General features: G+C 37.9%; 1 protein-coding gene across 6 annotated transcripts in view; it reads right to left on the bottom strand.

The window, feature by feature from the left end:
* PRKD1 (protein kinase D1) overlaps nt 1-12,133 on the bottom strand; it is a 150,109-nt gene that overhangs the window by 30,628 nt on the left and 107,348 nt on the right. For all 6 annotated transcript variants that reach the window (XR_007509124.1, XR_007509123.1, XM_049825131.1 and 3 more), the window contains 2 exons: nt 2,399-2,609; nt 668-745 (listed from right to left, as the gene is read on the bottom strand). Coding sequence is in view for 4 of the 6 variants with exons in the window: in XM_049825131.1 (XP_049681088.1) it covers nt 668-745; nt 2,399-2,609 (289 nt within the window). In the remaining 2 variants the exon portion in view is untranslated. The remainder of the gene's footprint in view (nt 1-667; nt 746-2,398; nt 2,610-12,133) is intronic.

Here is a 12,133-nt window from a genome sequence, read left to right as displayed (position 1 = left end):
TCCCTTATCACACAGAAAAGCGATATTTTCAAGGCAATCAACAACTCATCTACAAGCACCCTTTTTTTCTCCAGTACCGTCTGCCAAGCCTACCCATACATTCCTATACTTGACACAAAACTGAAAGCACATGTATGGGAAAATCGGCAGATATTCAAGCCTTTATTTCTGGCAACTGATACAATTAGTTTTATGCCAACAGTAAGCAGTGGAATTTTTTCCTGGAGGGCCTTACCAGTTCTTCCAGGTATGCTTTTCCTTCTCAGGAAGATTATCCTAAAACAAACACTTTTTTTCCCCAGATTAAAAAGCAATCTTGTGCTTGTATCTGGCAGGTGAATGCCAACTTCTCATGCATGTGGCTTTTCGCTTTACTCTGGCATTCTGCATTCAACAGGCCACGATCACCCGGCCATTCTGCTGCTGACAGCACCCCTACGGCACAGCTGAGCCTGCCTGTCAGTGCCACCTATTTGGAAGATACACGCTTCAAGCTCGTTGGGTTCCTCCCACACTTCATCTTCGACATAGAACAGCAATATTGCGGAGGAAAGGCCACTCCCAAGCAATGGAAAAACATGTCTTCGTACGCGTCACAGTTTTCCATTTCTTTTTTATTTAACTGATGGTTTAAACAATGACGGAAACAATTGTTAAGGCAACTTACCTCCATTAATGGCAACTTCCCCCAGGCAGTTATTTGGCACTTTAGGAGCACAGCGTTTGTGACAGTTGAACCTACAGTCTGTTAAGAAGAATGGGATAGAGTAAAATTATTTCTCTTTTTGTGTGACACAATTATATCTTTTCCTGCTATCCAGCCCTACTATCTCACTCATACAAGGTTAACGTGTCCAGAGAGGGTTCCCGAGCCTGGCTGCACGTCACCTGCCAGCGGAAGGGACGGGATGAAGATGCCAGAATTGCGCTTCCCGGAGGGGGAAGGAAGCGTTACCGAGGGTGGCTGGCTGGAGGCACTAGCTGCAGCTGAAGTGTGTGCTCGCCTCTTCTAGAGGAGCGGTCGAGAGACCCGAGTCCTTGGCTGCAAAGCCAGAGCTGCTTTTCCACTGAAAGAAGCTGATCTGGCTGCAGTGTATCCACTGCAGCTCGAGTGACTGACTACAAATCAAATGCTGAAGACTGAAAACTGAAGCAGCAGAACCCTAGCCAACAATTGTAATTGAGAAAATATTTGTTCTTTGCGTTGCAAAGCAACTTCTAGTCAGCTTTCAGTGGAAGGGTCCTTCAATACCTTCCTTATTTCCCAGCTAATTTTATTTCACTCTACCTTTAATTTTTTCATAATGTGTAAGTAGCACTTTATTAGATGTCATCTTAACTGTTTTCTTTTGGCTTATGAACACATTTTACTTAAAGTAAGAGCTGTAACTTATTAACACACCTGGAAAAGCAAAGAGTCAGGAAGGAAGAAATATACTAAGGATGTCTTTAACTTCAGATTGATCCAAAACCCAACTGAGGTACAGCAGTGCCAAACTGTAGGTAATTATTTTTTTTAAAAAAAATCAGGTTAATATTTGCTTAAGTCCTGGGATTCAAAATGAACTGAAACAGACGATGCCTTCACAGAGATTTTGCTTTAGTTAAATCACATCACAATCACATCTTAAGTTAAATGAATGCAACTTTTAATTTTTGCAGGGTGTTAGTTCAAAGAAGTAACTCAAAGTATACCAATTAATTCTATGAGAGTTATTTTTTATTTTAATAGAAGGAAGGTGATTTTAAGGATCTGTTAGCCAACATTATCTAAAACCACAGCATGCACAACGCTTTGTATTTATGGGCACTCTAGCGGGCTAAGGTGAGCCAGTAATCTAGGTTACAATCCAAAGGGCTTGATACACTTCGGCACCTGCTAAGGTACAACACCATGAGACTTGAGAGCCCATTAGTCACATTGAAAAAATGTGGGTTTAAATTTTCATATAAGCTCACCGTATTTTATTTCCATTACAACTCCCCCAAAACCCTGAATTGCTGGGACTCAGGCACATGCTTCAATTCAAGCATAAGACTGTAGATTGCACACAATGAAGATAAGAATACAGTCTTTTGTGTTAACTATTCTGCTGTGAGCCTGTGAGCACATGCTCACCCAGTGCCAAATACAAGATAATTTACACCTGAATGAAAAAGATGCGAGTGACTGCAGATATACCACAGGGTAAGAATGAACAGCCACACAGCCAGTTCCTGCAGAACAGCAATTACTGTAATTTTGATTCCAGCTTAATCCAATGTAATTGTATATGTGCCTACACCTAGGCAGTTTCAGTGAAGAAATCATGAGTAAGGCTACATAGTAACTACTCAAATGCTAATTTACTGATTTTATTATCCTTAGCTTTTATGTTCCTAAAGGGCGCTTACTTACCTTTGCACTGCAAACCCTGTCTAAAGAGCCCTTTGAGAAGCTTCTTACAGTACTGGCAAACTGTTGGCCGTGTGTAAGAGTGGATGACAAAAGTGTGAGGCACTTTAACCTTGGACAATAAGATCTTGTCTAGCTGAATAGGTCGCCCAATGTACGACTGTGAATTTGATCTCTTCTCTCGCCCAGTGAATGATTCTGATGGTGTCTTTTGCTGTGAAATACATAAAAAGAACATTTGAAATAATCATGATTTATTCATTTTTAGAAGAGTATCATATTCATACTCACCTCAAGAACAGTAACTCATATGTCATAAAAAGTAATGTAAGTGCTCTTACAAATTAACAGAATATGCAACACACCCCTCATCAAACAATATCTTTGCCAACACTACTAGCATACATTTCACATTGTGGATGAAATGAGTTTTTATTTAAGAAAAAAATTAACTTTTATGAAAATGGAAATATTCACTGAAGATTTCTCAGAAAAGCATGTTGTGTTCTGACAAAAAAAAAAAACCAAGCCATTTTTACCTCTCTTATTTTCTGTTTTGTATCAAAGGTAACCTTGAAAGGCTGTATATTTTTGCATAAACATTAAGAAAATTATTACCTTAATCTGTGTGCACGCAGGTTTTGATAGAACACAAATCAGTACTTTCCATTCCCTTTATTTATAATTTTTGCTAGCACTAACCTTACCACATTCAGATTATGCACAATAGATCACAATAGGTACTTAAACACATATATATATAAATACGTATATGAAGCGAGACACACAGTCTAAGGCATGAAATCCAAAGAATCCCTGAAAGAAACAAGTTACCTTATTTTCTCTACTAAATTAATTGAGATGTAAATATGGTAATTAACCCAGGAAACAACTGACCCAGAAAACTGCCTTCTAAGAACTGCCCTTCAGAAACCATCAAACTACACCCAGAGTTAACATGGAAAGGAGAAAAAAAAGTGGCAACATGCAGCTTGATCATTGAATACTCAGCATCTTCTTGCCATCATCTGCAAATAATCTGACCTGAAGGCTAGAAAACGAGTCATTCCCAGTGAGCCTACACTGTTCAAAAAGTTGTAGTAGCTGAAACTTCAGATTGGCCTAACTTGAAAAACAGTTTTGCTTCAAACTAATAATGTTATAGGAAATTCTTCATCTAAGAAGGCGATTGATTATTATTCCCTGGTCACCAAAATATAAAAATACATTTCTGTACGCTTCTGTCTGAGAATCTTAAGAGTAAAGAAGGTATTTGAAAGTCATTATGATGGCAGAAGAACCTAAAGAGGTCCAGGCTTTGCCTTCATAGTGTGTTTTCCATGGAGAAAAAATTAATATTTCTTCCTTCCAAAGTTCAGATAGGTTTCTTACTGTGAAGATCAATTACTTTAGTTATACTGTAGAACTGTCTGTCTTTCCAAAGAAGCATATGCAATAGATTTGCTGAACATTAGAGCTAGCCTGCTAACTGACAACAATGCCAACATCACATGCTTATCCATCGCATAAATGCAGTCCTGTCAAATCAAGGAAAAATATGCAAAATACACTGTGTGAGCCAGGTACATATGGTCACCATAAACAAATTAGATCAAAACAACTGTAAAAAAGCATCTGTCTTTTCTTTATCACAAATAATAGTGGAAAAAGTGTGAGTACATATTCTGATATTATGTGTTTACTTCCTGAGTTTTAGATCTTCACGAAGTCAACATGAACAGGACTTTGGAAGGGAGGGTAGAAGCTCAGCAGGCAGAAAAGAATAAGCCCACATATACAGCACAAATTGCATTGCTCAGCTTGCGCAAACTACCTGCAAAAGAAAGCCCTCAGTACTTGCGGACAGGACAAAACACACAGGAGGATCCAGAAATAGTTACGCGGTCCTCTCAGTCTTGTATGTAGAACAGGGACAGTTTTGGCCCAGACTGATACTCCTTCAGTCTTAGTGCAGTGCCTTACAAGTTACATCCTCAACCCTATGCTACGGTCAGATACCTAGCTCTGAATTTGCTCTTCAGTGCTCAGAAGAACAGTTATACATGTGACATACTACATTTTAACCTAAGTATTTTCTTTTTGAAAAAAGTAATGCTTTAATGGTTTGCCTTAATTCTAATCACCATCTGCAAGGCATCAGTCACAACACTTTGCTGTCTTTGTCTTGAATGCGGACATTTGGTGGACTTTTCACATGTAGTGACAGTAGTCTCTTAAAATGTACTTTAATTGAAAAGGAGTAAGACTTTCTTAAGGGGAAAGTGCTTGCTTTCATTATGTCACTACAACGAACTAATATTTCAGTTTACTGTTCTTACCGCTAGAGCTATTTCTTGACAGTCTTACTCTTGTCTGAAGTACGAGTGATCCAAGTACACCCTAACATTATGATCTCTCTTAGAACCCTATCTAATGTCACCTAAACTAAATCTACTTTGTATTGTCAATCTTTGCCTTCATCTTCCAAATTATTGCCTAATCAAAAATTACTTTGACAGCTGAATACTGCTGAAAGCTTTTTAAAAGTCCAAATTACTTACATCTAGTTAACCTCATACTCAAAGCATTTTAGGAAGTTGGTTTTGCCCAGTTTTTTCTCACCAAACCTCTTGCAGGCTTTAGAAACTTCAGTAGTGTTGCTGAAATGTACCAAGACTAATCTTAGGCCCTTACATGACTAACAGAGACAGGCTTCCCTACGGCTTTGGCTCCGACTGCTGAGATGTGCTGCCTAGATGATGTCTGATCAAATGTCAGGTGTGGTACAGTATGAGTGTGGGACAAATTATTTGCTATAATTTTTGCTTTTTCAGTTTGATGGCAAGATTTCAGTTTTAATATGCTAGTATATGCTTCTGGATGGTTCTGAGAAAACTTCAGGTTGGACAAAAAGCAAATTCGAGATGCTCTACATTGAGTCAATCCTTTCTGAAAGATAACTGCAACAGTCACTCATCATACCATCAGCTTTGATCAAATACTGAGTTACCGTTGATAAAGCTTTTGTCCTGTTGTTTATTAAACTTGTTTCTTGAAATTTACACCAGTCAATGCACAGTTATAATTTTTGAAGGATTTACTTCAAGTCTCACTTTAGACGGTTGCCAAGTAATGTTAGAGAATAGGCGACTTTTGCTAGTAATTTAGAAGGGTTCTCTACTTCAAGTGGATACTAAACAAAAGATAAAACATTGGAAGACCTACTGTGGCAGGTCAGTCTTGAAGACTGGTCCCTACTTTAATTTTTTTAATGGGATTTTAATATTCAAACAAGCTCAGTAACAAATGAACACAACAGTTTCACCACCTTCACTTCAAAACAAGTGAAAGTAAATAGGTAGGCCTAAACTCACTCTAACAAATTTTTTGTAGGCAAAAATCTGTCAGCTTTTTCTATTTACAGAAAAAGTATTTCAGCTTTTCTTCGCCTCTCTGCAAGCACTGGGCTGCTACACAATAGTAGCATAGCACACCGTGTAACACACCAGCAATTCTTAATTTACAGTCTCTTCAGGTCAAGTAAGAGCTAACGCCGAGTTTCACCTTCTCCCATACTAGAAATGACATTAGCAGTCATGGATCCGGTCTCTCTCCTGCGTGCCCAAGCCTGATATGACGGACTCACACTCCTTCCCTCTTCCAGCCGGAGGCAATGCGACCCTTGGCTCCTGCTCAGAGGCAGCAAGGGAAGGGAAGCTGGTGACAGAGAACTTGAGGCAGCAGCAGCCAGAGCATCACTCCACACCCCTCTGATGACTGACTGATTAGGAGGAGGAGTACCTCCTCCCTCTTGTCAATGACGAGCTTCTCCTCACAGTATCTTCCACAACTTCTGTGAATATCCCTCAAGTTTAACTTCCAGCACTCCCAGCACCAGACAGATCCCACAATTGAAAGCCCCTGAAAGAAAAGGAAACCAGGAACTATCCTATTTTCACTGCAAAAGCAAGAATCTCGTCCACAAAGCACCTTCTTCAGTCGGTGTGCCTGGTTTGTTAGAAAGATAAATTAGTTTTTCCTGGTAGTCAGCCAGACTACTGACTCAGCAAATCTGGAAACTTCCCAGGAAATGATTGCTTAACTGGATTACACCATGGAAACAGCCTGCGCAGCTCCAAACACTAAACAGTCCTTTAGAACAACCATCCTAGCAAGGTAATCTATACTTTAACAGCTCAGAATATGATATTTCAAGTGACAACAAACACATGTGCAGATACTTAACTGTTTGGATGTCCAACCAAGCCAGTGACACTGATCGTTTCCAGAGACTTCAATTCAATTATGCCTTAAACTACGATAATCTAACTGAATCCAGTGTTTGCTTACTCTTTTATTTTGAAAAAAGTTTTAATTCCCAGAAGGGAGAGGTGCCAAGCTCTTCCCCTACATGGAGCATTCTAAATGACTATTACTAGCTGACGCATTGCCCCTCCTTTTTGTTCAATTTCTTCAAATTTTCAGAATATGCTGAAGCTACTCATGGTTTATCTGGTGAGCTTTGTTAAAAGCTATTCAAGGACACAACAATTTGTCTACAGTAGCCAGAAGCACAAAGTCATTGTACAGAACCCTGTCATTGCAGGAAGGAGACAGTCCTCCATCTAACTGCTACCCAAAAGGTAAAAATACCTCAGCAGGAGATCTTCCCTGTCACTTTTACCTTGTCGAAATCCATTGCAAAATACAATTAAGAAACTGAAATAAATACTGACTCCCTGCCAATGGATTCGGCTGTTCTTATTACCTGGGTGAGTTTGACTGTCTTCCAGCACCACATCTATCCCTCCTAGGCACCGAAATCAAAGAAACTTTAGGGAGATGCTGAAGGGACTAATGGGAAGCAATAAAACCTGACTGCCTGGATGCAGAGTTGGCCTTTTGGGAAAAAAGACAAGGACCAGCCCTGCAATCCAGCTGCACAGGCCAGCCTAAAACATAGAAGACTGCTGTTTGCCTGACTTCTTTTAAAAGGTTTCAACAGTGCCACTAAAAATGTCCCAGGGATCCTGACAAAACTTTACTGAAGAACTCCATGTTCTAGAAGAGTCAGAAAAGAAATACTTCAATTTTGACATTTGATAATCTTACTTGAAATCATGCTTGCAGAAACACATTCAAGTCAGTAACCTTCACGCAGAAGAGAACAGGCTACACATACCTACACTCTCCTACATATATAATTTTTCAGAACTGTTCACAAAGAAGTGCTAACCTTTTGCAGGTTTAGTACCTAGAAAGTATTGTGACATTATTCTTGTACTTTACACTGAGATATTAAATCAAAACCAACACAGGTATTCCTACAATTTTGAAATGTTTGCCCTAAGAAAAGAAAAAAAACTATAATGAGCTAGGTTTTTTTTATTTACTTGAACAACCGAGTAAAGTGATGTATATTTAAAAAAAACCAAACAGCAATAACTGTCTGCATGAAGTTTCATTTTCAGTGTTGAAGCATACTTGTTGAAATGTTTCCTTCCTATATTGAAGGCAGAGGAGAAAGCCTTAGTATGTTCATATATAATTTCTTCACAGGAAGCTTCTGTCAAACGAGGTGCTAGATATCTATGTAACCACAGGAACTACTATGTTTTCAATGCAATGCAAATGTTGACTTTCTTTTACAAATTAAACTATGTGACTGTAATTAAGTGAATTCAAGAAAACAAGTCTTTAGTTAAATATACTGAAATACCACACTTAGACTGCAATCAACTGTGTTGTCTTTCGAGGCTTCTTCCACTCTTCTCTAAGTCAAGTGTATGATTTAATCCTACAAGCACCATAGTTAGATAGCTATGGTCTGAAAAACACTTCAGTGTCACATGTGTAAACACATCAAAGAACCAACCTCAGTACAAGCTGTTAATATTAAACTATCCAAGATGGAAATTATCATGTACCCTGTTCCTCCACTCAGACATCAATACCAGCAAACAGTGGTTTGAATGCTCTGTCTGTAACCTGCTTTATTTTGCAAAGTAACAAGAGAAGATTACTGGGTTTCAGCAGTCACTGTATGACTATGCTGACTTCTCAGAGTCAGGGATTTCCCAAAACAAAAGCCCTTTGTTGACCAAGGATTTGCTAGTGCCAGCAGGCATAATAGGGCTTATATAGCACAAAGCTTTTTTCCTGCATGTTACAGATGGAAGTTCCTTAAAAAATATTAGGTTTAGTTTGATCTTCTATTATGTGCCTCATAATTTTAAGTAATAAATTATTTTCATGTAAGTCTCTTGCACTACTAGCATGCCCACATCATAAGCCAGACTCAGCAGCTCAGTTGCACCCACTGCATAGAATTAACAAGAAAGGAAAAAAAAAAAAAAAAAAAAAAAAAAGTACATAACATGGTACAAAGGTGTCATAGCCAAGTCATAATTCAAGACAAAACCCTTCAGGGAATCTTTGCACAATTCTGGTTCACCCTATCACATACCAATATTGCCTTTTTTTTCTTCATACCCAATGCCTGTGTAAATGTGTCCCATCTGACACTGTCTCCATACCATCCTTACCGAATCGGGGATAACCAGCAGGTCTTTGAGCTTAACCACAGTCACTGGCTTGGAAAAAGTTTTGGTGTTGGACAGAGGAGGTCTAGAAAAAAACAGCTTGGCAAGGCTTGTCTATAAAGAGAGGAAATTTGGGGGCAGTAGGACGTTACCAATGCAGAAAAACAAGCTTAAAAGGGAAAGCAAAACTGAACATGTTTGGGCCAGGTGAGTGCAGATAAAAGGTTGCATTGATTGCTTCTATTCCTCAAAATACAAATTGCACTTTGGGATCTCATACCATTTCACATGACTCAGCATTAATATGAATGATGTTTCAGAGATGCTATAGAAAAATAAAACGTGTGCTTCAGGGTTTGCCACTTTTTTTGTATTTTCAGTATGTGCAAACCTTTGTGTCAGTACTTAGAAACTACAAGAACTTAGCTCTGAGTGTAACTTTGCTTGGACGTACCATACACTCCTAAAGAATTTCTACTGTCACAGTTGCAGAGCATCTACAAGTCCTCCGTTTAAGCCATAGTGACTCATATGAAGGATCATAATCTGACAACTATTATTGTATGTCTTTCCTAAAAACAAATGGGGCATTTAAGAACAAGCGGCAATTACCTGAGGACAAGAACAACCTGAACATCTTTCCTCTTCCAAGCTGAAGAATCAAATACCCATAAAACCTCTCCAAGGGATCACAAAAAAGTTGCATTCAAAAACATCAGCAGACATGGCACATATGAAATTTCAGAACATGTACATCTTAAGCTGACCATTTTCTCTTCTACCTATCTTCCTAGATACTTGGAAAATATTAGGTGCACAACTGATGCAATGTTTAATGCTTTCCTAAATATACATCTTTTAACTTAAAATAATTAGCTTGATCATCTTTTTAGATCTCATCTAGCTGCAAGGAACTTCTGAAACAATCATATTGGGGTGAATTAGGTCAGAAAAGCTCTAATGTAGTTTGAATTAGTCACAAGAAATTCAGCCCTACAGTATTTAGTGAATGGCAGCTAGTATGGGAACTACTATCATTTTATGACACAACAGTGTGTAAGGTAAGCCATTCCAAATTTACTTTCTGTATCCTACAATGTTTTAATTCAGTTTTCAGTTGGACTTTGAATGTCATAGACATGCAATGCTGTAAGAAAAGAGAGAACTACATTTTAAATAGTTTTTGTTGAGGTTTTTACCTTTAATACTTTTTAATATTTTAAATAATTGTACAAAAGCAAGAAAACTAAAAAATACTACCTAAAAGATTGTGGAATTAACTTAAATTCCTATTTGGATATTTAACTTTCAGTGTCAGATTCACTGACTTCTTGATTCTCAGTTCTGTTCAGTGCTTGACCCTAGATTCACCTGGTGAATCTGGCACTAAATCAATGTAAACATTACTTAGGATTGGTTTAGTTCACAGCCTGTATTTTACACTTTTAAAATAACATCTGGATTTTGGACCTCAAAAAATTTCCAGGAGCACTCCCTAAAACAGCATAGGGTTTTTTAATAAACAAATGAGCACATTGAAAATAAGTTCCCATAAGACAGAGAGGAATGCACAGTGTACGTCACTGCAGCATGAAAGGCTAACTTGGGGGTGACAAGAACAGAACATAACTATGAGTGGTATTAATTCACAGTTAACTTGAATGTCTTTCTTCAAGAGGAAATGGTAATTTTGCCTCTGAGGATCTTCGGTCTAATGAACTCTAGTCATTAGAAAAGGACTCCTACTAATTACAACTAGCTTAAGGCACGAAGCTGCTCTCTGCTGCAGCACCCTAGGTCTTCTTCAACCCCTCCCTCAAGGACACCTTTGTTCCAGTCCAGTGAGCTGGGGACGCATACGAGGCTCTATAGGGACTGGAACTGGAACTGGGAAAAGGAGATGGGTCTTCTGTCTGAGTGTGGAAAAGGAAGGCTTCATACAGTGGGAATTTCCGAGTCACTGGAAATGAGGACTCCTTATTTCAGTGCAGTAAGAGAAAAGAGCAGCTGTATTAAGAGCTGCGTGTAAGGGAAGAAAGAGAAAATGGCCACCTACAACTCAAGACAATTTCCTCCCAGAGACTCTACTGTCCTAGTTCTGCAAAATCACTTTCTATATATGGCCAAAAAGTCTCAAGCAAGCTCTGCTTATAACAAATCTACAGAGGCAGGCAACACCTGGTGCTTTGTATTCTGTCAGTGATATGTAAATAGTCTTTTTAACTAAAACTATTTAAATTTTTAATTATTCAGCAAAAAATATTTCCTGATTCTTCATCAGAAAGCAAAGATAATATGTAAGTAACTCTGTAATATTCCACTTACCTGTGCCCCATAAGGCACAGCATTCCTATTGAAAGCAAAGCTCAGCTAGGCTTTTTCTGAGAAATCACTTCCAATGTGTCTATAAAACTACCTTAATATATCAACATTCATCACCTCTAGAAGAATGAGTAAAACTTACCAAAATAATGGAAACATATATGAAAACAAATAGAAATAAAATTCTATTGTGTCATATAAATGCATTTTAAAGTATAAACATATATGATTAACATATTTTCTTTTTACAAAAGAAATACAATTTTGTTTTTCCTCCAATTACCTTTATTTTTTTTTCATTACTACTTTTAATTACTGTTCATTTAGGGTATACCATCACCATCCAGATTGATGGATTCATCATTTTTCAGATAGCACATACTTAGAATAAAATTAGCTTAGATACTACAAACCCCTGTTCTACGCATGCTTGTTTATATTGTTTCATGGGTATTCTGTGGAGTTGTAATTCTAGGGCACACTACAATAAGAATATGTGTTTTAGGAAGAAATAAAAGTTATTTCTTTCAAAGAGATAGATGTTCGACCATTGTAATCTTCATTTCAGTGTAACAAAATATTCCTCAGATTAACTACACAGCATTTCTAAAAAGGAAAACATTTGCAAAGCCTGCTCTTCTCTGGCTGCATCTCAAATATATGCTGCAAGGGAAAGATGCCAACATTTCATAGTTTCAAAAACTTTTAAAACTTTAAACACGAAACAAACTTCTTTGGAAAACCCATATTGAAAGCCAAAGATGACAACCTTTGGCATGAAGTATCCATTACCCATTGTTTTCTCATTTAGACTTTATACTCTTTTAATATATAGCTATAACTTAGTTGTACAGTGTTCATGTTTATTTCCGCA

This window comes from Accipiter gentilis, chromosome 22 (assembly GCF_929443795.1).
Source record: "Accipiter gentilis chromosome 22, bAccGen1.1, whole genome shotgun sequence".
Taxonomy (NCBI): Eukaryota; Metazoa; Chordata; class Aves; order Accipitriformes; family Accipitridae; genus Astur; species Astur gentilis.
This window is presented reverse-complemented; position numbering and strand designations above follow the sequence as displayed.